Source organism: Terrapene carolina, unplaced genomic scaffold (genome assembly GCF_002925995.2).
Source record: "Terrapene carolina triunguis isolate 2854851 unplaced genomic scaffold, T_m_triunguis-2.0 Scaffold236, whole genome shotgun sequence".
Lineage (NCBI taxonomy): Eukaryota > Metazoa > Chordata > Testudines > Emydidae > Terrapene > Terrapene triunguis.
Window position 1 is genome coordinate 16,374,515 of NW_020664587.1, and position 21,868 is coordinate 16,396,382.

The 21,868-nt window shown below is 65.3% G+C and overlaps 1 protein-coding gene across 1 annotated transcript; it reads left to right on the top strand.

Annotated features, from left to right (window-relative positions):
• The first annotated feature begins 2,005 nt into the window (after window positions 1-2,005).
• Window positions 2,006-19,990, top strand: SH3D21 (SH3 domain containing 21). The gene is made up of 17 exons (XM_026657203.2): window positions 2,006-2,038; window positions 3,292-3,452; window positions 4,797-4,857; window positions 7,163-7,278; window positions 8,213-8,303; window positions 8,630-8,724; window positions 9,618-9,693; window positions 10,215-10,315; window positions 11,181-11,279; window positions 11,988-12,024; window positions 14,596-14,664; window positions 15,621-15,738; window positions 16,173-16,237; window positions 16,972-17,087; window positions 18,264-18,436; window positions 19,098-19,161; window positions 19,703-19,990. Exons 1-17 carry the CDS (start codon window positions 2,035-2,037, stop codon window positions 19,796-19,798), a joined length of 1,542 nt encoding a protein of 513 aa, XP_026512988.1. The 5' UTR covers window positions 2,006-2,034; the 3' UTR covers window positions 19,799-19,990.
• Window positions 19,991-21,868: the final 1,878 nt, after the last annotated feature.

A 21,868-nucleotide genomic window follows, 5' to 3' on the forward strand; every position in this document is an offset into this window, starting at 1 on the left:
TACACATCCCAAAGTCCCAGCTCGGCGCTGTGTGAGCAGCAGCCCCTGACTGTCAGCCACGTGCCCCCTCGAGGGACAATCCAAAGGCTCAGCACCCAAGGGGCTGGGCTCATCTGAAGATCTGGGCACTTCTTTCGGTGCCTAAATGGGCAGCAGAGATCTAGAGGCAAGTGGAGTATTCTCATCTCCCCCCCAGACTCCATTTCCAAGGGAGATGGCAGAGGGACAGGAAGTGGGAGGTCTTGGGCTGCAGATGCAGGAGCAAAGCAGACATCCCTGGCGGCTCTCGCCAGTGACCTCCGTCAGGGCCCCCTGCAGTAGGTCCCTTCTGGGCTCTTGGCAGGACTCGGGGGGTGGGGGGGAGCAGCTCTTGCTCGTGGACAAACCCCAGCCCTGCTCCATGAGGCTGCAGGCGCCTGGCCTGAAACGCTCTCACCTTAGCCGAGGTCACATGCCTGCTAACCTGTTAGGCAGCTGAGCCCAGCCCTGCAGCTGGAGAGGTTCTTACAGCGCGCTCCTCCCCACGAGCCGAGTGCCTTCCACCAGTGCACAACCAGCCTGGCTGGCGGGGCCGTTCCCTCCCCAGGCGGAGACACGGGTGCAGCAGATTCCTTCCGGATGCCCCTGTAGTCCCGATGTATTGGATCAAACTCTGACTGCAGCCTCCGGACTAGCCCGAGTGAGCTCTGGGTGCACGGGTTCAGCAGGGCTCCCTGCCCCAGCACAGCAGGAAGGAGAGAGACTCATCACTAGCTCACCTGGTGACAGCGGGCGGTGTCAGCTGAAATCCTCAAGTTGTTCCCAAGACAGAGCCCCTAAGTCCTGCCCTGTCAGCGTACCTCCTCCGCCCTTCCCTGGCTCCAGCCAGCCACAGCCATGGATGGAGCGTATTTCCTCACATGCTATCCATGGCTCTGGCCCCTCCCACCTCGCCCTGCCCAGGGACTTTTCACAAAATACACCCCGTGCGGTTGGACAAACTGCCCCTTGGACGCTGCCACCAGAGCCATTGGGGGAATGACACCCGTGCCATGGCTGGACCCCAGTGGGAGAAGCAAGAAGGGGCTCCGGGCTGTGCTCCAGAGCCGGTCAGGCAGGCTGCCCTTCTCGAACAGCCCTGGGGGGCAGCCCACCACAGCTCCAGTGGCCCGGTGATGGGTGCTGTTAACCCGCACAGAGCAGAGCACTGTGCCCTGCCTGCCTGCCTGGAGCACAGCATGCTGGGATCCCCGCACAGCGGCTGGGCCATGTCTGCCGGAGCCGGAGCCAGATCTAACGGGCTCCTCCCAGCCACGTCTCTGGGCTGCTCTAACGCTCACCCAGAGGCTGCTTTGGGGGCTGGGGCCTGTCAGGCCCTGCCGGGGCGTTTCTTTGCACCTAGCAGATGCAGAGGTGCTGGGGCAGCAGCCAGCACAGTGAAGAGGGGCTGCGGGGTTCTGTTCCCCGCTCTGTGCCACCCTGGGCAAGTCCCCTTCCCCTCTAACCTGGGGCTGAGCTCAGGGGCGCATGGTGGCTCTGCTCCGTGTCTAGGCCTGGGAGGCACAGGGCAACATTGGACACTTCCCTGCTGCTCCCCCCAACCCCCTGATACCCACACACCTGGCCTGGCTGGGAGCCCCTGTCCCTCGCCTTCTTGCTGTGGTGTCTGGGCTTCCTTCCCGGGGCCGGGGCACAGCCCCCTTAGCCCGTCCTGCATGCCGGAGTCTTCCGCCGGTCACGGCTGCAGCCTGGGCTGGGACCCTGGAGAGTGGGGCAAGGCCCCGGTCCTGCTGCCTGGCCTGCAGCTCTGGCAGAGCCAGTCCGGCCGTGCTGCTGCCTTTCTCCCAGTTCCCGCGGCCCCGGCTCCTCCAGGCTGTAAAAAGCCCCGTCACTGCACTTATCAGAACCGGCCTCGCCTGTTTGCCTCCCAGAGCCCGGCCCCCACGCCAGGCTTGTCATAACTGGCATTCCCCTCCCAGCTCCACGAGTCGCTTCTCCCTGCTCCGCGCTGGAGCCTGCCAACACGCTCTCTAGCAGGAGGCTGCGGGAACCACCATGGGTACGTAGCCCGGGGCGCTGGGGCTGGTTCGCCCAGGGCGGGGTTCGTGGGGCCCATCTGGTCAGGGGTGGGGGGCAGGAGACGTACCTGGGGACATTGGGCGCTGCCCACCTCACCCCACAGACACTCGGCAATCCATGGATGTCACCGTAACCTTTGTTCAGGACAGACGGGAGCGAGCCAGGCTGCCCATGACGCCGTGGAGTGACACTGAATTATACGGGCTTGGGGCTGGGCCTCGGCTGAGCGGCCCCTTCAGCGGGGGGGCCTCTGATCCCACGCCTGTGTGTCACTGGGGCTAGCCAGCTCCCTGAGCTGAAAGCTTTGGCTTGTGTAGGGACCCCCTGCAGGGCTGACTCGTAGAGCTCACTCCCCGTCCACACGCTGAGAGGGGAGAAGCCAGGCGCCTGCTCCCAAATGCTCAGTAGCCTCCAAGCCTGGGGAGTGCACACACACACACCCGGGGTCCAGAGACCACATCACCTCCTCCCCTCTGGGGCCCAGGGACCGTGCTGCCCCCTCCTCTTTGGGGCCCGGGGACCGCGCCGCCCTCCATCCCCCTGGGGCCCAGGCACCACGCCGCCTCCTCCCCTCTGGGGCCCGGGCAATGCACTGCCCCCCTCCCCCCCTGGGGCCTGGGTAGTGCGTCACCTCCTCCCGCTCTGGGGCCCAGAGACTGTGCTGCCCCCCTGGGGCCCAGGCACCACGCTGCCTCCTCCCCTCTGGGGCCCGGGCAATGTACCGCCCCCCTCCCCTCTGGGGCCTGGGGAGTGCGTCACCTCCTCCTGCTTTGGGACCCGGGGACCGCGCCGCCCCCCTCCCCTCTGGGGCCCGCGTGAGTTGTCCCCACCTGCACCGCCAGGCCCTTGGCGTTACTCGGCGGCTCAAGGCCCTGCCCCGCTGAGCACCTGCGTGCCAGCCCCCACTAGCGTAACTGTTGGCTGTAGAAGTGCCCAGGGCCCCACTGGCAGCTGCTGCCCAGACACAGCCAGTCCCGGCCCCAACGGGCTCACACTCTAACCGAGGGGGGGAGGCACCATCCAGGTGAGCTCCAGCCCTGCCGCTCGCCCCCCCATGGGCAGCACAGAGAGATGGCTCCAGGCCCTGCGCCCTTGCACCAGGCTGGGCAAACTGAGGGCAGCTCATGGGGTCAGGCTCCCGCCCTGGCCCAGCCTGGTTCAGGAAGCTCCGCTCCTGCCCCCACGGAGGCCGCGCAGAACCCCCCTCTCAGCCTCGCTCTCTCCCGGTGCTAGGGGAGGTCCTGGTTCTGGTGGATTTTGCTGGGCAGCGGGACGATGAGCTGCAGCTGAAAGCGGGGGACATCGTGCAGAAGGTGGAGTCGGGCCCGGAGGAGGGGTGGCTGCAGGGGGAGCTGGCTGGCAAGACGGGGCTCTTCCCCCGGCAGTTTGTGCAGGTGAGGGGGGCGGGGGATCCTGTCGGGTTACGGACGGACACGCTACCACTCAGAAGCGGGAGCACTTCCCCTGCCCTGCCCGGGGCACGGGACCATCTTCCACATGCTCCTGCCCACAGCACGGGGCCCATCTCACGGCTGAATCCACTTCTTGCCTGACTTACCCACACAGCCTGGCGGGCCGGGCTTTGGAGGTGGCTTGGCAGCTTCCCAAAGCAAACCTGACCTGGGCGGGAGACCGTGTGCATCCACCCCCACAGGTGCGCACGCCCACGCCCTGCAGCCATCTGGAAGGTGTGCACGTCGACACACACCTGCAGGACTCCAGAGCCACCTACGGCCTGATGTTCGGGGGTGCTGAGCAATCAGTGTGCAGCTGCAAATCATGCCGTGCAAAACAGGCCCCAGCTCCTCCAGTGTCCCAGCATTCCCCTGGGCCTCTCTGGGGGGCAGGGCAAAGGGGCGGGGTCCCTGGGACACACCCTCCCGAGTCACCTATATAAGCAGGACAGGCAGCTGCTTCCCCTTTCCTAGTTGCTACTGCCCAGATGGCTGCTGTGGGTGGGGGCTGCTGTGCAAGACGGGTGAGCTAGTGGGAGCCAGCACCTTCTGCAGCCCATGGCTAGAGGTTGCCTCAGGAGCAGCATTGAACCCCTCCTTCGCTTGGGCGGGGCCTTCTGTGGCATTTCCTCTCTGGATAATCCCAGTGGGGTGCACCTGGAAATGAGCAAGGGCTGATGCTGGTATTGGCCCTGCCTGGGGTGGGGCTGGGTCCCCCCTGCACTGGCTGCTTTCTGCAGATATGGGGTGTTTGTGGCTGGCGATCCTGGTGTTTTCTTTTTCTCTTCTGCAACTCAGGCCCAGGGCTGGGAGTCAGGACACCTGGGTTCTATTCCTGCTTTGCCCCTGTGTCCCCCACATGTCTATCTGTCCAGTGGGGCCCATGCTCTGTGTCCTGGGCTGGGCGCCACTCGTTGTGTGGCAGGCCAGCGAGGACTAGCGAGAGGGAGGGGTTAACTCCTGGGGAGCCCTTCCTCTAAGATGTCTGGGCTGCCCTAGACACTAGCCAGTGGGGGGTGCAATAGACCCACCCAAGTGCCCCCAGTGCCTCTGCAGTGTGCCCCAGGCTGGCCCTTGGGGCTGGTGCTACCCTCCCCCTCCATCTGAGCCAGGCACCTCGTGACCCCTGAGCTTCCGCCATTACCTGGGAGCAGATCTCCAAGGTTGCGCCGTCCCTGTGGCTGCGGGAGTTTCACTTCCGAGGGGCGACAAGCTGCAGCGGGTTTCACATCCCCCGGCCCAGCACGTCGGTTCCTTACCCTGCCTGTGCTCTGTCTGCCCCAGGAAATCCCAGCGTCTCTCATGGCTGACGGAGGTCGGAGGTGCCCCCGCTCGACCCGCTTTGGTGAGTGGCTGGCGCCGTGCGCTGGCGGGGCCCCTCGGGCAGGGCGTGCCAGAGACCCAGGGCCTGGGACGCCAGTGTAAAGAGCACGGTTTCCAGGCTCCCTCACTCGCGGGATGCTGGGGCACGAACCGTCGGGTGCGCGTGCAAGTGGTGGGTGCCAGAGTAACCGGGGGGGGGGGAAGGGGAAGCTGAGGACTCAGGGTTTGAGATTGGCGTGGAGACGCACCTGAAAATGGGCCGGTAGCTGGAGAGGTGGGGGCTGGGTGCCAGGACTCCTGGGTTCTATTGCCATCTCTGCAAGGAGGCTCCAGGGTCCCTAGGTGCTTCGGCTGGGGGGCCTCGGTTGAGCTGTTGGCAATGCTGGTGGCTCTCCCGTGCCTGCGGCCAGCAGGCAGAGTGTGGGCGTAGCACTGCCCTTTTCACTGGTGCAGTGTCGCCCGCCCGTCCCAGACTCACCGGCTCCTCATCCTGCTGGAGACAAGCTGCATCCCCAGTCTCTGTGCCTTGGCCAGCCGGGTCCCGCAGCTGGCGCTCCCAGGTGCCCTGACTGTATCTCCTTCTCTCTCTCCCCCCCCCACCCCCACAACTGCGTGCGCTGAGCCCTGGGGGACAAGACCCCTGCTCCCTCTGTCCTGCCGGCCAAAGACCGCTCCCTTCCCCAGAGCTGGGGTGGGGCCCTCACCTGGTCCCCATAGGGCTCTGTGCCATGGTGGCAGCTGTCAGCTCGGGACCCTTCGCTCATCAACTCGTGGCTTTGCACAGGGCCCAGCTGTGGCATTTTCACCACCTGCCAGGCAAACCTGTTATTGACACGCTGGCCTCTGATTGGCTGACCTACACAATGGGCCTGTTCTCCAACCCAATGGGAACCCAGCAGATCACAATGAGTCTGGTGGGGCGGCAGCATCTCTGCTGCACTAGGGCTGGGAAGGGAAGGTGCCATGCCACTGACCTCTGCCCTGCCTGGGCTCCCTGCGGTGCTGCCTCAGCTGTGGGGCGCGTCGGCTGCCTTCCCCGTAAGGGCCCAGACCTGCGCCTGCTGCTGTCGGCTCAGGACCCGCTGGCTGAACCACCTCCTGGGGCTGGGGGCAGGAGGGGGCGCCACTAGGGAGCACCATGCTGGGGGGTGTGGCTGGCTCCTGACTTGGGGGGGGGGGGGGCTGCTGCTGCTCCGTTCTTCCTGCCCTGCCACTGCAGTGTGCCAGGACCCCCTGCCAAGGCCTCAGTCCCCTGCTTGGGCCAGGAACCAGTGTGGGGGGCAGCGTGGAGCCCATGGGAGTTCGGGGCAGGCTGTGAGAGGGAGGGGAGTGGGGGCTCTTCCAGCAGTAGGGAGGCAGCCAGGTTTCCTGCTGGGGGGAGGTGGGAAATGGGCTTCCTGCCTCTTACCCCCGAAGGCTCTGTGTTTGCCGGCTGAGCCGCAAGGGGTGTTGAGCTGAGAGGGTCTGCCTGGGGGGTGGGGGCAGTGTGTAGGGGGAGCGAGTTGGGCCTGGCCGTGCCAGACACTGGCACTTCTCTCCTTCTCCCACCCCACAGCCTGGCCTCCCTCCAGCGAGACTGGCCCGGGAGGCGCTTGCCCTACACTAGCAAAGCAGCGCACCGTGGACCGAGCCATCTCCTGTCGGGAGGCAGGGCTTGAGCTCCAGAGGGTGGGCAGAGAGCTTGAACTAGGGTGGGGGGTGGAAGTCTCCTAAGCTCCACCTACAAACCAAGCTCCATCCCCACAAAGCAGCAAACGAGGTTCCCAATCACCACACCATCACCCTTCTTTGTCCTCTGCTTTGATCAGCAGTGAAATGGTTATCAGGGCTGAGACCAGAAATGCCCTCATTAGGTTTCAGAATCAACCTCCCTTCTAGTTGCACAAGGCAGTTCTCCACCTCTGAGTTCTCGTTTCTGGCTGTCTGCAGACTCAGGCAGGCTGGCTGCCTCGCTTCCCACTTGTTATAGGGGTGAAGGAAAGCTTGAAAACCTGTAAGGTCTGGAGCCCTGACTGTTTAGTGAGAGCTGACATTGTGGAGCGCAGGGGGGCAGCGTCCGGGGGAGAAGGGCTGGTTTGACACGCTGCTGGGAGTCAGCCCCGTTCCTGGGGTTACCAGGGTTTGCAGTGGGGCAGTCAGAGGATGGGGGGAATCCCAGTGCAGGCAAAGTCTGGGGGCTCCTTATAAGCTGAGCTGGGAAGCCCCTAGTGCATCAGACCAAGGGGTGGGGTACAGTCTCTGAGCTCTTCCCCCAGCAGGCACGGTGCAGCCCATCCCCCAGCCTCCCCTCCCTGAGTGATGTGTGTCTCATGCTGTTCCCACGCCAGCGAAGAAGCCGCCGGTGCAAGGGCAGCGCTGGTGCAAGGTGAACTTCAGCTATACACCAGAGAAGGCGGATGAGCTGCAGCTGAAGGCCGGGGAGCTGGTGCAGATCCTGCAGGAGGTGAGCAGGGCTGGGGGGCACCTGCCGGAGCCTGGGAGCAGAGACCAAGGCCCATGTGCCTGGGAATGGCTGTTGGGGGCGGCTGGGGGGCAGGTGCATGGTTCCTTCCTGGGGGGCAGGGAGCAGTGGGATGTGGCTGGAGGGTTGTTTCCAGCCCCTGGCACCTGTGGTATGCCTGTGCCTGGGTCGCGGTGCTGTCAGCAGGCACTGCTGGGCAGGGACTCTTTAGGCCAGAGCCCAGCGGGAGCAGGGACCAGGCTTCAGTTAGCTACGGTCCAGCAGCAGAGGGCCAAGGCCAGCCTGTGTGCTGCCAAAGCCTGCCCCATTCCAGCCTCCCCTCCCGTCTGTGCCATGAGGGTAGCAGCAAGGCCAAGCGGGCAGGGCAAGATCTGCTTTCCCAGCTCCACCGGAGAAGTGTGCACAGCTCCCACCCCTCCGTGCAGCAGTAGCCAGGGGCAGGCAAGTGCCCCGAAGTCTGCTCTAATGTCTGCGTTGGGAGGGGCATGGGAAGGCCAAGCAGGTGGGGAGCTGGGCAGGCGATGGGAGACCTCAGGAGGGGCAGCCTAGCCCCATTCTAGCCCCTCTGGGTCTCCTGTTCAAGCTACAAGGGCTGTGTCACCTGGCATTGAAATGAGCAGCCATGTCTGGGGTGGGGTCTGGCCGTGGCGTAACGGCCCACAGCAACGCTGTGGGTCAGGACCAGAGGAGGAGAGGCAGTCTGTGTCCAATGGACGTTGCAGGCAGCGCTTTCGGGAGGCTGGGGTTTGGCTGGGACACCTGGGCTGGCTCCCAATGCCCAAGGAAAATGCCATAGTGGGGGGCTGGCCGGGGTGGGTACAGTGGCACTGTCCAAGCCCAGCTGCTGGAGATGCTCTGGGCGCACTGGGTCAGCGGCTGGTGGGGCTCAGCTCTGAGCCGGTCTCTTCCCCGGCAGATCGAGGATGGCTGGTGGCTGGGCAGGAAGAACGGCCAGGTTGGTGCTTTCCCCTCCAACTTCGTCCAGGAGCTGGACAGGCTGCCCCCAGGTAGGAGGGAGCGGCAATGGGGCTGGGTAGCTGGGCCTGGCTCCCTTCTCTTCCGCTGCCTTGGTCCTCCCCCCAGGAGAGACCCCAGGCTGCAGCAGCCTGTGGCATGTGGAGGGGCTGATCTGGGAAGACCCCAAGGCGCAAAGCATGAGCTCCCCCAGTGCTGCGTCCCCACCAGCGGGGGTGGGGGGGTTCAGCAGGGCCCCCGAGCCCTGAGAGCTGGCAGGTTGCTGGCGCTCTGGGTCAGAGCAGCGTCTGTGCCCCCCAGAGGGGCTGTCCCATCCCAGGTGCCCTGAGATAACCCGCTCCCCCCATGGTGTGTGCAGGGCTGGTGGCCCCAGAGCCCCTCCTGAAGAATGGGGCTGGGAAGCAGAGGCCGAAGCTGACTGATGAGACCTTCATCATAAAGGAGGCAGAGAAGGTGAGTGTTTGGGTTGGGCAGCCCCTGGCACTGTGGGCAGAGGGACGGGGGAGAGGGACAGTCCTGGGATTCACCTTCCGCCCCCACCCTCCCCAGAGCAGCCCCGGAGACTGGCTAGCTGGTGGCCTGACCCAGCAGGTGAACCTGTCTGGCTGCTCCTGGGCCCAGGCCATAAAGCCCCACCCAGGGGTGGCCGGTTGGGCTGGGGCTGGTGGGCGCTTGCCCAGGCCCTTCCAGGCACTGCTGGCTACCCCAGGCTCACGTGGGCCCAGGTTGGTCAGGCTCTAGGAGGGGGGTCAGTGGGAGTGTGTGACGCAGTAGGGAGCCGGGTGGATTGACCTGCGAATGTTGGTTAGTTTTACTGGGACTGTCTGTCTGCATGGGGGATGGGAGAGCAGGGGGTGACTTTAGGTGAGGGACGGTACCTGAGCCTGTAACCTGAGCCAGGAAGGGGGGGGTGGAGCGAGTCGACACCTTTGCCTGGGAAACTGGACAAAGGGAGAGGAGGAGAGAAGGCGGGGGAGAGCCTGCTGGAGGGGTTTTTGGTTTTCAGTTTTGGGCTGGCTGGGAAGAGGCAGGGAACCCCAAGTCTGGGGTCTAAGATCCTTGCCCCCCAGAGGGACCTGGCTGAGGGGTCCTGGTTGTACCTACACGCTCTGCTTGGGACGGTGTTCCTGTCGTCTAATAAACCACTTGTTTTACTGGCTGGCTGAGAGTCACGGTGAATCGCAGGAAGTGGGGGGGTGCAGGGCCCTGACTCCCCCACACTCTGACAGTGTCTGCCCCCATTCTAGGGTGCTTGTGGGGGTGTGGAAGCTCGGTGCTCTGAGCACGCACTCCCTCCTGAAACACCCACTCCCTGAGCGCTAACGAGCCTTGTGTCTCCTCCACAGCCAGAGCCCCCCAAGAAGTTGGAGAAGCCCATCCCCGCAGCCCAGAGCCCCCTGCCAAGCCAGCCCCTGCAGCCATGTGAGTGAGGCCTGCCTGCGCTCCCCTGCCCCACGGAGACTGCTGCCTCTGCTGAGTAGCTGCGTCCCTTGTGGGGCCCTAGCTGGGGAGGGGCCAGCCCTGGGGCTGTAGTGGATGGGAAGGGAGAACCATGCCCCCAACCGTCCTCAAGGAGTGATTCCCAGCCACTGCCCCAGGGCAGGATGGATCCCCCCAGCCCAGGGGAGCCGCTTGCCCCAGGGCCTCTGACCTAGGCAGTGGTGGGGCTGGGATCTGGGTCCAGGCTCCCAGGCCTGTGCTCCCGCTGGCTCATGCAGCATCTGCAGGGCAGGAGCATGGACCCTTCCCCGCCCCCACTCGAGCAGGGTCTGATTCCTGCCCTGCCTCTGCAAGTGCAATGCACTGGCTGGGTTCACTGAGCTGGTTCCTAGATCTCAAGGGGGGGGGGGGGGGGTGGATCTTTCCCTGTGAGCAGCACAGCGCCCCCCACTGGTGACCCTGTGGGGCTTTCCTCTGAGTCCCTTCCCTCCCCTCCTGCCCAGACTGCGAGGCCGAGTACTGCAAGGCCATGTTCGACTACGAGCCGGAGCTCCAGGACGAGCTGCAGCTGAAGAGAGGAGACGTCGTTTTGGTTCTCTGCAAGGTGGGAGCTGGGGACGGTGGGGGGGCTGCCAGGGCAAGCTGTGAACCCCCTGCGGTGGTGCTGATCTGCCATCTCACTGGTGGGGAAGCCAGCCCCCTCGCCGCTGCCTGCCCCCCAGCCAGGGAGCAGCTCATTAGTGTGTCATTGGCCCATCACTGTGGCCTCTGGGCATGATACAGGGGACACAGAGAGCCGACAGCCCTGGCCCCTTTGCTCCACCAACCAGATGGGGAACCCCAAATGGTGGAGCCTGGTACTGGAGGGCGTGAGTCTCTGGGTCTCAGCCCCACATCTCCACTGCGCTCTGTTCCCTCGACACCCCATCCTGTCTCGGAGGGGCTCCAGATGCCCCGGCTGGCTTCCCGGCTCCAGGAGCCCAGCTGAGCTGCTCTTGGTGCTGGTCCCGTCAGCACCGCTGGCTGCAGCTTCTGGGGGAAGGTTCCAGTGCCAGCCGTCGTGCCCTGAAGGGGCCCCCAGCAATGCACCGTCCCCGTGGGGCACAGGGCTGTGATCCCCTCCCTGCATGGAGGGAGCTGTGGACATCACAACGCCCCCACAGTGCCATTCTTTCACTGCCCCTCCCAGCCGTGTCCCTGATGCCAGGGACCTGCTGGAGCCAGGGCGTTTGGGTCACTCTGAGCCCCTCCTGCTCAAGGGGTCTGGCCCCGGGTGGGCTTTGCTGGCCGTGCTGGGTGCCATGAGGGAGCAGGGCAGGTTGGAGTGGGTGCCACCCCCTTGGGCTTTGGCCTGGTGTTCACCCCCTGTGCTCCGCGATGTCTGAGCCCATGGCTGCGGTGCTGGGCCGTGCGGGGGGATCGTGGGTAGCACCCTGGCCTGAGCTGGGCACTCCCTGCTTGCCTTGCAGGAGACGGAGGATGAGGGCTGGTGGGAAGGGGAATGTGGTGGCAAGAGAGGCCTCTTCCCCGATAACTTTGTGATCCTGCTGCAGCCCCTGGTGCCAAAGGTGAGTGCCGGGGTTGGGCCTCCCTGCCTCGGGCTGGCTGGCGTGGGGGGCCCAGTGAGCAGCCCTGTGTGGGGCGGGGGGCGCAGGCGCTCTGACACCGGGAGCAGCCAGTCACTTGGGCAAATGGCTCCTGGCCCCATTGCAGTGGGGGAGGGAACGGCAGCGTTCTGGGTTCCCCCAGCAGGTGGCGCAGTGACCCCGAGGGAACACCCAAGGGTGGTCCATGCCCGTCCCTTAGCTCAGCTGGGGAGAGTCGCGGGCAGGGATCAGGGAATGCGGGCAGGGGCCAGAAGTCCCTCTCCTTCCCTGGGCCGGGGTCGGCTGGACACGCAGGCTCTGGGGCTGGACGAGGAAATCCGCATGGCAAGCTTGCAATTGTAGTAGTAAAGAGCTCAGTTCTGCCCTCCTAGCCTGGTACCCGGCTCCTGCTCCGCTGCTGGGCTCACCTCCGCCGGCGGCTTGCCCCAGGCAGCACCGGTCCCTGGAGCTGCTGAAAGGGAAGAGCCTGGGATGCGTCTGGCTGGGGGTGAGCTGGGGTGAGGGGAGAGAGAATCCTTCCCAGCTGCAGGGATGCCGATGGCCCCTCGTCCTGCCCTGTGTGGTGCTGGCCTCGCCCGGCTCCGAGACGCTCTGAACACGGGGCAAAGAATGGCCAGGAGCCGCCGCAGGATGTGCCCCTCCTGCTCACCGGGCTCTGCTCTGTTGCAGATTAAGGCGGTGGTGCCCTCGCGGAGCCAGGAGTCGAGTAAGTAAGGAGCCCACGGCGGGAGGGTCGGAGCTGACGGGGGGGCCTGGCTGCGAGCCCCTCCCTGGTGAAGCAGACCCGATGGAGGCCGTGGGCTGGCACTGCCTGGCTCCCCGCCCGGTGCTGCTGCATGGCTGCTTGGGGGTCCTGCCAGCCCCGGAGGCTGGGCTGGACGTGGGCTCATCAACAGAGCAGCTGCGGGTCCAAGCGCAGCTCCGAGCAGTCTGTGCATGGCCCGTGCTGCAGGGTCACCAAGACTCCCCCGCTAGGCTGGCTGGCTTCTGGGTAGCACTGCCAGGCAGCGAGCGGGGAGCTGGCAGGGCTGAGGTGATGGCAGAGGCTCCTGAGCTGCAGAGCCAGGCAAAGCCCTGGGTGCTCTGCATCTGCGACTTCCTTTCCCGCGAGGTGCTAGTTTCCTCTGCGTCACGTGCCCAGGGCACAGGGGCTGAGCAGCATCCTGGCTTGGAGCAGAGCTCTGGGGCGCTGCGGGCAGGTCCCTGCTGACGGCCGGTGAGTGCAGCTGACGGCTGGAGTCCGGAGCCTGGGCCCAGGCCCCCCCCAACCCCGCAAACAGCTTGTGAAGGCCCCGTGCGTGGCTGGGGTGGCAGGTACCCACGTCCCCTCTGCTTTCTGTGCTGTCTATGGCATGCGCATGGTGCAGAGTGGTATGGAGGGGAGCGGTCCCTCCTATGAGCGGTCGCGCGCAGTGCCAACCCTGGGCCCTCCCACTCTAGCACCCTGGAGGATCCCAACGTGCTGGGTGTACAGGAGCCATCCTGGGGTGGGGAACACAGCAGCTGCACCCTGGGGCTGGGAGGGGGGGTCGGGGTTGCATTCAGTGGCCCTGGCAGTCTGCGTCATGGAGGCTCTTGCTGGGCCAGGGGCTTTGTAGGCTCCTGAAGTGTTGTCGACTTTCAGCACCCCCCACCCCAGCCCATCTCTCAGCCCCACTCAGTGTCCCCTGGGAGGTGTGGGGGGCCGGCCAGCCCCAGGCTGGCATCTGTTGAGAAGCGGCAGACTGAACCCGCTGCCACCTGGGATGGTTCTGGCCCCAGGGTGGGCAGAGCTTCCATCACCAGGGCTCTCCCCTTGGGTCTGCCTGGAGGGGCTCGCGCCCACCCCTGCCCTTGTGGCACAAGCTCCTGCGTGGGGCCCAGGCAGGAGGCCTGGGTGCTGTGGGGTGGGGAGTGGGGCCCAGGCAGGAGGCCTGGGTGCTGTGGGGTGGGGCGTGGGTGCTGTGGGGTGGGCGCCCCAGCCTCGGGGCTTGGCAAAGGGATGAAATCAGTGGGTGGCTTTGGTTTGTGTGAACCCTCAGGGGTCAGGGCTTGGTTTAGCAGAGGCAGGGCTCAGAGCTGGGGTCAGCGCTGCTCCGGTGAGAGCTAGCAGGGCTGCGGGGGGGCAGAGCTGCCTTGGTGTTATGTGGTGTAACCTGTCCCCAGGGCCCAGCCACCCAGAGCTCTGGGGAGGGGCTGGGGCTGGCTTCCTGGCTGGGCCCTCCGCATGGATGCGGCGCCGGGGCGGGAGGGAGGCAGCTGGTGTAGAGGCTGTCGGCCGGAGGGCCGCGTGCCCTGCAGTGGGGGGCCCATCTCAACGCGGGCCTGAGGAACTAGTGGGGGGGGGGGGCAGGGACTGTGCTGGGGCAGCAGCCGGCAGAGGAAGTGCAGACTGCAGGCACCAACCACCTCTGGCTGGGGAACGTGGGCTGCATGTGACAGCAAGCGGAGCAGGGTTTGTAGCTGCGGTGGGGAGGTGCTCCGAGCTGTCTGGGGGATGGGCCGGCTCTGAGCTCATCCCACCGTGGGGGTCAGACTCTGGGTGTATTTTGGGGGCACCCTGGACTCTGAGATCCCAGCTGCTGTGAGCACCCCGAGGGACAGTGCCCAGCTCCCCCTCCTGGTGCCCCTTGGCACAGGGGCAGTGAGGCTGGCAGTGCAGGCAGAGTCCAAGCCAGCGTGAAGCCAGCCAAAAGCCCTGCTCTAAGCTCTGTCCAAAGGGGCAGCTCGGGCCACCGTGAGTGTTCACACACACACACACACACACACACACAGCCCCTCGTGCGCATTCACACGTGGGTGCTGGGTGCTGCTGTAGCTCCCCGGATGCACCAGGCTGGGCTGCGTGGGTGTCAGCCCCATGCTGCTGACTCGCTCGCCTCCCGGGAGCTTCTGACAACCCTGAGCGAGCACCTCTGCTCCCCTCGCCGGGCCTGGGCAGGGCCGGGTTCTCCTCTCCCCTGGGCAGCCAGGGGGAGTCTGTGGTGTAAGCAAAACCCCATCGACCTCCCTGGGGTGTCTGCTGAGGTGCACCCAACCCAGGGGGCCCGGTGTCACCCCAGCTCAGGCCCAGCTGCAGGTGATGGCCCCTGAGGGGCAGCGAGACTCCCGGGTGGATGGAGCCGGGCCCAGCGTGGGAGGGAGCAGGGCTGGCTGCCCTCACAGGGCCCTGGCGTCCCCCCAAAGAAGGGCCTGGGGCAGACGGGGCTGAGGGAGCAGGGACGGTGCCGGGGGGGAGCATCCCGCCCCCCACCGAGTCGGCCAGCGCGTCACTCTTCCTCTTGCTCCTCTCTGCCAGTCTTCAGGCCGGAGAAGAAAGTCTCCAGCGCCATCAAAGCGGAGCTGCGGCCCACACACGAACCCAAAGGTACATGAGGGCATGGGGCTGCCCGCTGGGCCGGGCTGGCCATGGGCACTGGGGGAAGTGCCAAGTCTCCATCCTGGTAGTGGGGTGTATGGGTAACTACCCACCTGCACTGCTGGGCTACTCCCCCTGAGGGCACGTGCGGTGGGGGGGAGCCGGCTAGTGTGACCAGACAGCAAGTGTGAAAAATTGGGACGGGGTGGGGGGTAATAGGAGCCTATATAAGAAAAAGACCCAAAAATCGGAACAGTCCCTATAAAATCGGGGCATCTGGTCACCCTAGAGGCGGCTGGTAGAGGTGGGGTGTGAGGGGCTAGTCCTGATACCTCAGCCGGGTCTGCCCCCTTCCCCGTGGGCGACAGGCCGTAGCTTTCCCTCCCCTCGGCCCAGGGAGGCCGCTCAGGATCCCTGGTCAGGAGGGGAGCAGAGGGGAAGGGCACGGCTAGGGCTGCAGCGGGCTGCCATCTGCTTCCTACATTAGGCTGTAGCCCGCCTGCCCCCTCCTGCTTCGGTCCGTGCCCTGGCCTGGCTCCGGGCGGGTTCGGCCCCTGAGGCCAGCCAGGCTCGAGGCAGCTGGGGAAGAGGCGAGCGCAGCAGGCAGCGTTTCCTGCCATGTGCGGCTCCGTGGGGCGTGCAGAGGTGTCACCGCAGGAGGCTGCCAATCTCCCAGCCGGCCCCAGAGGCTGAAACGCTTGGTAGCGGCTGGCCCAGGCCAGGGCTAACGTTCAAACACCAGGAGAACACCAGCACTTCCATGGCCCCCTGGGGCAAACTCCCCCGGCCAAGAATGTGCCTCTGAGGGGGACCCAGCCATGATGGGGCCCGGGCTGCGGGCCCTTGTCTGGTGGCTGGGGAGTGTCCTGGGACCCTGGTCGCAGCCACTGGCCAGTCGTGGGCTGGGAGGGTAAGTCCTGGGGAACAGCCCGTCTCCCGCTGCTCACCCCTCCCTCTGCCCCCAGAGCCCAAGGTGCAGAAGAAGATGGACCTGCCCAAGATGAACCTCCCTGCCAGCAAGAAAGCGGCTCCAGCCCCTCCCGTCCCTGCCAAGACCAAACTGGCCTCCAGCCTTGCCGGCAGGTGAGGGGCCCCTGCCCCCTTCCCTTGTGCAGAAGGCCGGCTCTAGCTGGTGGGGAAGGTTGTTGCAGGCTGGGGGGGGGGGGGATGTAGCGCTGTGTTAACACCCCCTTGTGGGGTGGGGGGCCTCTTCTGGCAAACCTTCCAGGGGTTAATCTTGGTATTCGGGGCGGACACCTCCCATCTCGGCTCAGCCCCCTGCCTCTGGCACTGCTAATGCCATCACTGGCTTTGCATGTGGCTGTTAAACTTCTGCAAGGGGCGGAGCAACTGAGTTAGGCCCCTCCCTCCTGCCTGGCCCCGCAGGTGGGCGGGGAAGTGACAGGAGTGGGATGGACTCAGCACGTGGCCAAAGGGGAGGCGGGGAAGAGGCACGAGAGGGCAGGGGCTCTGTGGGCTGCAGCCCCCTAATGTGCAGGAACGTCTGCCGTTGCTAGGTCCCCCTGCACCCCGACAAACTGTGTCCCAGCCAGTGCGGAGAAGAGCAAGCCCAAGGACCCAGGTAAGCCCGTTGCCTCCTGGCACGTTCCGATCCCTCCCTTCACTGGGCGGGCGAGTAGCATGTCCAGCAGCAGAGCCCTGGGCCGAGGGGGAGCTGCCCATCGGTAGCTGTGACCTGGAGCCTGCACGGATGGAGGAGTCTCTGCCCGGGCAGGACTAAGGGCATTGGGGCAGGGCTGGCACCTGCCCTGGGTTCTGAGCACCCTCGGCAGGTGCCGCTCTGGCCTGGGCTGCTCCTGGGCTAGGAAAGCGAGGACATTGCTGCTGTTCGCGTGTGAGGAGCCCACACGATGTAACAGGCCTCCCGGTGCCGGCTCGCCCAGCTAATCCCCGCGGTGTGGAACCCAGGAGTCCTGCCGGCCGGTCCCCTGCTGCAGCTGCCCAAATCTCTCCCTCCCTTCCGGAGCAGAAAGGGGGACCTGCCTTGGGAGGGCAGGGAGCAGCTCAGTCCCCTTTCAGCCCCGGACGTTCCCAAGAGCTCGGTGCCTCAGGCGGGGGTTGAGCTCTGTGGCTGCCCCGCTGGCTGGTCTTTGGGCCACCTGGCTGCCGAGTGTGGGTCGCCCCGGCCCAAGGGTGCACGGGCAGGGCGCGGTCGGTCTGGATGCAGAGCTCTTCAGCCTGACAGCACAGCTTGGAACTGGTGGAGTGCTTGTGCCCAGGGCCTCCCCCAGCCCCTGGAGCTCAGGGCTTGCCCTGCATGTTGGCTGATGGGGTGGGGGCTGCTTGGTTCTGCAGATGCAAATTGCTTTGATGCCGTCCTGATCTCCAATGCCAAACTGAGCCACCCGACCACGACCCGTCCCAAAATGCCAGGCAGGAAGCCGCCCAGCCAGCCGCCCGCTAGCTCTCCGGTGAGTGCCTGGGCAGCGCCCCTCGCTGGGGGTGGGTGGGGAAGGGTTGGACTCGCTGGGCTGGGTGGGCACGCTCCTTGTGGGCAGCAAATGCAGCACTGCTTCTCTGCTGCAATTGCCTTGTGTCCGGAGGGTGAGTGGCTCTAACTGCTTTGCGCCACTCCCCGAACCGCAGTGTCCCTGTGCTGGGGAGGAGTGTCCCACCTCCACCCAGTGCTCCTTCTGAGCCGACGGGCTGGCGCGTGCTCGGCACCGGGGCGGGGACCCTGGCCTTGGCACCAACTGGTTTGAAAGGTGCTGGGTAGTTTGGACCTGAAATAATGGGCCAGTGCCAGGCTTGGCCCATGGGAGCAGGGTCTGGTGAAGCGAGCGAGTGTAGACTGCAGGGTGTAGACCCAACCCCATGCACAAGCAGAGCGCCATAAACCCACCTAGGAGCCCCACACGCCGGCAGAGTGGCGCAGTGGGCAGCAGGAGTCACCGTCTCCTGGTATCGGCCACTGTGCAGGCTACTGCCCTGGCCCTGCTGTGCCCCGGGGCTGGGCTCCCGGAGGGGCGGGTCCCAGGCTCTGCCCCGGGAGCCCTGCAGGATGGGTCAGCAGCACCAGAGCTCTCTGGAGCTCCCGTAGGAGGAATGGGAGTGCTGGGGAGGGTGCTGGGGGGGAGGAGGAGGAGGAGAAGCAGAAGAGCAGGGTGCCGCCTCACTGCCAGGGTCACGGCAGGGACGGGAGCGAGTGTGTGGGGCAGCCAGGGCGGGGGCCACTTCCCTGGTGCTGCGTTCAGGCCAGGGGAGCTGACCCCAAGCCGGCCCCTCCCCTCCCGTCTGGGGAGCCGGCACTTGGGCTGGTGCTCCGAGAGCTGGGGAGAAGCTGCAGCGTGGGCAGCGCCGGGGCCAGCTCCGTGCACCTGGCAAGGGTTTGCACGTGTCTGGCCCTGCCCGGCAAGGAGCACCCACTTGGCCTGTGAGCTCAGGGGGCCAGGTAGCACCAGTGGGGAGGTGGGTGCTGGAGACCTGCTGCGTTCCCTGAGGTGCTGTTCCTAGGGGAACGCCCACCCGGTGCCTGTAGCTCTGGGACTGCTAGGTGGGGGGCCCCAGCTGTGGGACTCCCCAGTTGCAAAGTGCCTGGCTTTCCCTGCCCCTGCTGGGAGTGTTTCCCATCGGTTCTGCTCCTGCAGCACGTGAAGGCGCCTCTGCTCCCAGCCAAGAGCAGCGTCCAGGCCAGTGAGCCGCAGCCCCCGGAGAGCCTGGGCGACCCCCCCAAGGCGCAGGAGAAGCTGTCCCTGGAGGAACTGCTGGCCGAGCTCCGGTCCCTGCGCATCCTGATGGACCTGATGAGGGTGCAGCACCAGTGAGTGGGGCTGGGGGTGGGGGAGCTGGGGGCTGTTGGAGCCCTGGCAGGGGCTCACCCCAGTGGCTGAGACGGCCAGCCAGAGCACCCCGAGTCGCCCGCTGCATGCAGCGTTCCCCATCCCCAGGGGACAGCACGAGACTCTGCTTCCTAGCCGTGCTTGGAGCTGCCTCTCTCCTGGGCTGGGGCCTGGGGGCAACTGCCTACAGCAGCCTCAGCCCTGGCCTGCCAGCCCGTGTGCACGTCTACCCTGGTGGGCAGTGTCCCATCCGGGGCCGGTGACCCCCGGGCGGGGCAGGCCTGGTGCCAGCCCTGGCCGAGAGCCCTGTGGCCAGCGTCTCGAAGCAGCACGGGCCGGTCGTGTCTGTGTGACCCGGTAGAGCAGTGAATCGGCCCAGGGCGCCGTGGCTGGAGAGGGAATGAGGTCTGAGTGCCTGCCCTGTTTGTACACAATCAGGTGGCCCCTGGGGGCCATCCCCTGGCCTTGGGGAGATCGAGGTTTGGCGCTGAACTTCATGGGAGGCCCTGCAGAGCTGGGTGCTCCTGGGGCCCATGTGCCTGGGGTGACTTCTTGGAGCTGGCCGAGGTTCTGGCCCTGAGCCCCAGCCCCCGGATCCCCAGAGAGCCAGCCCCTGCCAGCTCTGTGCACTGCCCTTTGCAGGAAGGACATGGAGGAGCTCAAGATGGAAATCAAGGAGGAGCAGGCCAAGCGTATGGTGCTGCAGGTGAGAGCCGCTGGGGATGCAGTGCTGCATGGGAAATTCAGGGGTGGGGGTTGCCCCAGCCCCTCCCTCACTGGGATCTCACAAACCCAAGGCTTGTCATCGGGGTGCTACCCCCTGAACCCCAACTTGCATGCTGCTGCTGCAGGGAGTTCTCTGATAGCAGCATGTCTGTCAGTGAAATCCCCCTGGCCTCCACCCGTGGGGCAGGGTGTGGGTCAGAGCGGGAGCTGGCACTTGGAGTTGGATCTAGAAGGATTAACAGCTGAGCCTGTGGATGGGGGGATAACTGAGTGTTCATTGTGTGGTGCCCGGATGCCACATGGATGGGCACTGGCTGAAGAGCGACTCTTGGTCGCGGTGACCCTGTCTCCTCCTGCGCTTTCCCATTGGTAACCTAGGGCCTGGGTGCCTTGCTGCTCTCCACCGAGTGCTCAGGGGGGCCCGTTCTGAGCGACGGGCAGGCGCTCTGCCTGGGCAGCGCAAGGAGAGGGGCTGGAGTTTGCCCTGGTTCCCTTTGCTCCCACTCATCTCTCCTTTGCAGGTGGAAATCGAGAGCATGAAGCAGATGCCTGCCCTCGAGGGAGCAGGAGCGGCTGGGCCGGGCAGTGAACTGGAGGAACTGCCGGCCACGCTGTGACGTCCACTGTGCAGAGGCCTCGCTCTGCAAACTCTGCTGGGGCCGTTAAACTTGCAAGAGAATCACTGGCCATTGATTCCCCTTGGTGTCTGTTCACCCCGAGGCCAGCTCCCTGCCCCGGGGAGTGGGGAGAAGGCCCAGAGCCCCTCCAGCTCATCTCCTGCTGCGTCTGCTCACTGGGCCCTCCCTTGGGGGAAGCACTGTGAGGAGCTCTGGGCCATGCAGCCCCCTGAGCGCTGTGGTGGGGCGCAGCCCTTGGCCCGCTGGGCTGACCCTCTGGGGGATGCTGGCTTTGTGATGGGCTGCCAGGGGAGTTAGCGATGCCCTAGCAGGACCAGAGTGTGAATGCTGGCAGCACACAGGCCTGGTCTTGTCGGGGGAGGGGGGGGGCGGCGCCGGCTGCTGCCTGGGTTTGGGGAGTCATCTTCCCCCCCCCCCCCCGGGCCCTGCTCAGCTCTGAATGTCCTGCCTATAGATCAAAGGAGGCCCCTCCGTCCCCCTGCCCCGGGAGAGGCCACCCCATGTCCCAGCAGCATCTGTCCCTCTCTGGAGATTGGTCCTGAGCTCCTGGCTCTCCTCTTCCACCCTGACCTGTCCCAGCCTTGGGCTGTGCTCGTCCCCGTGCTGTTCCCAGCCCCTCCCTGTGTGTGGTGGTGGGGGGGGAGGATAGCCATCTTTTAGCCCAGCACAACTCTCAAAGCCCATCTGTGACCCTAGCCCTAAAATCTCCCGGGGGCTGCTGATGCTGACCCCTTCCGGACAAAAATCCCTGTGCTGACTGCCCCCAGCCCTGTGCCGCGCGTCAGCCCTGGGGTCACCTGACCCCGGGCTCTGACTAGACCAGGATAACAGACTTTGGAACAGCTTCGCCCTAGTGCGGACAGCCATCTGCATTGTCCTGCTCAGCTGGCCCTGTGGAGTGAGCTCCCTCCTCCCAGCTAACGTGTTACATCCTGCCCTGTCCGCACTAGAGCACTCAGATGTGTTGGCTAAGCTGTCCCTGGGCCAGACGTGGGTGCGGGAATCCTCATCCTAGTTAACCTGGGATAACTCGTGCAGGCTGGACCCACATGTCCCCAGGGTCCCCCTCAAGTTGGCGCCAATGCTTGTGTCCTGTCTGCACTAGAATCTAGTTGTGTTCGTGAGCATGTGTTCAAACATGACCGAGCATTGGTGTCTGTGGAGTGACCCGGCTCTCTGCCAGCCCCCTCCCCATCAGGAGCCCTCTGGCTCTTCCTGTGCCCTTTTAATCCTGAGAACTGGGCGTTTCTCCCTCGCTCTGAGAGCAGCTTCTTGCAGTGCCCACCGGTTCGCTCCTGCTATGCTTGTCTGACATGGGGGTGGGGCTGGAACAGCTGTGAATGTCCCTCGCCCCCAGGAGCCGCTGTCCCACTGCCGACAGCCTGAGGTTTTAAAAACTATTTTATAAATATGTGTAAAATTTTAATAAACTATTTTTATACAAATCTTAGCTGCTGCCTGGCTGCTGTAGTGTCGACAGCATCTGTGACGTGCAAGGCGCTGTACAAACTTGTGGGGAGAGCCGGTCCCTGACCCGATGAGTTGGAGCAGTCCAGCCATAGGCAAAGTGCTGGGGCGAGGGGTCAGACTGAAAGCCAGGAGCTCGCTGCCGATCAGCAGGTCAGGTTAGCTCCACGCGGTGTATTTCTCAGTCCAGGCCAAGGGGCACCATGCACAGCTGCCCCAGGCTGGCATGGGAGGGCAGCTGGCTCGCTCTGGGCTCCTGTCCCCTCCCCCTTCCAGGCATCCCTTCTACCGCCCTCCTTCCCACTGCAGCCTCCCCAGGAAGCTGCTTACTGGATCCTGGCTTGGCAGAGCCCGTCTCTTCCACGGTGTCAGCCTGGCCCCCCTGCCCCCCAGAGGCCTCACTCCCGGGGGGGGCCCACCTGGCATCCTGCCCTTGTTTATCAGCTCGGTGCAGGTCGACACAAGTCTCTCTGCATTCTTGGCAGCCTGCTCGCCTTGGGGCTAGGAGGGCACATCTGGAAAACATCTGGGTCCTGTTACAGCTGGCGGCAGGGGGCCCAGGCCCTGGTGGGAATGAGCTAT

What these genes read in the sequence shown, in the direction of transcription:
- SH3D21 (XM_026657203.2), top strand. An exon ending in TCATAAAGGAGGCAGAGAAG is followed by an intron (nt 8,725 to 9,617) that starts GTGAGTGTTTGG and finishes TCTCCTCCACAG; the next exon opens with CCAGAGCCCCCCAAGAAGTT. An exon ending in GAGCAAGCCCAAGGACCCAG is followed by an intron (nt 16,238 to 16,971) that starts GTAAGCCCGTTG and finishes TTGGTTCTGCAG; the next exon opens with ATGCAAATTGCTTTGATGCC.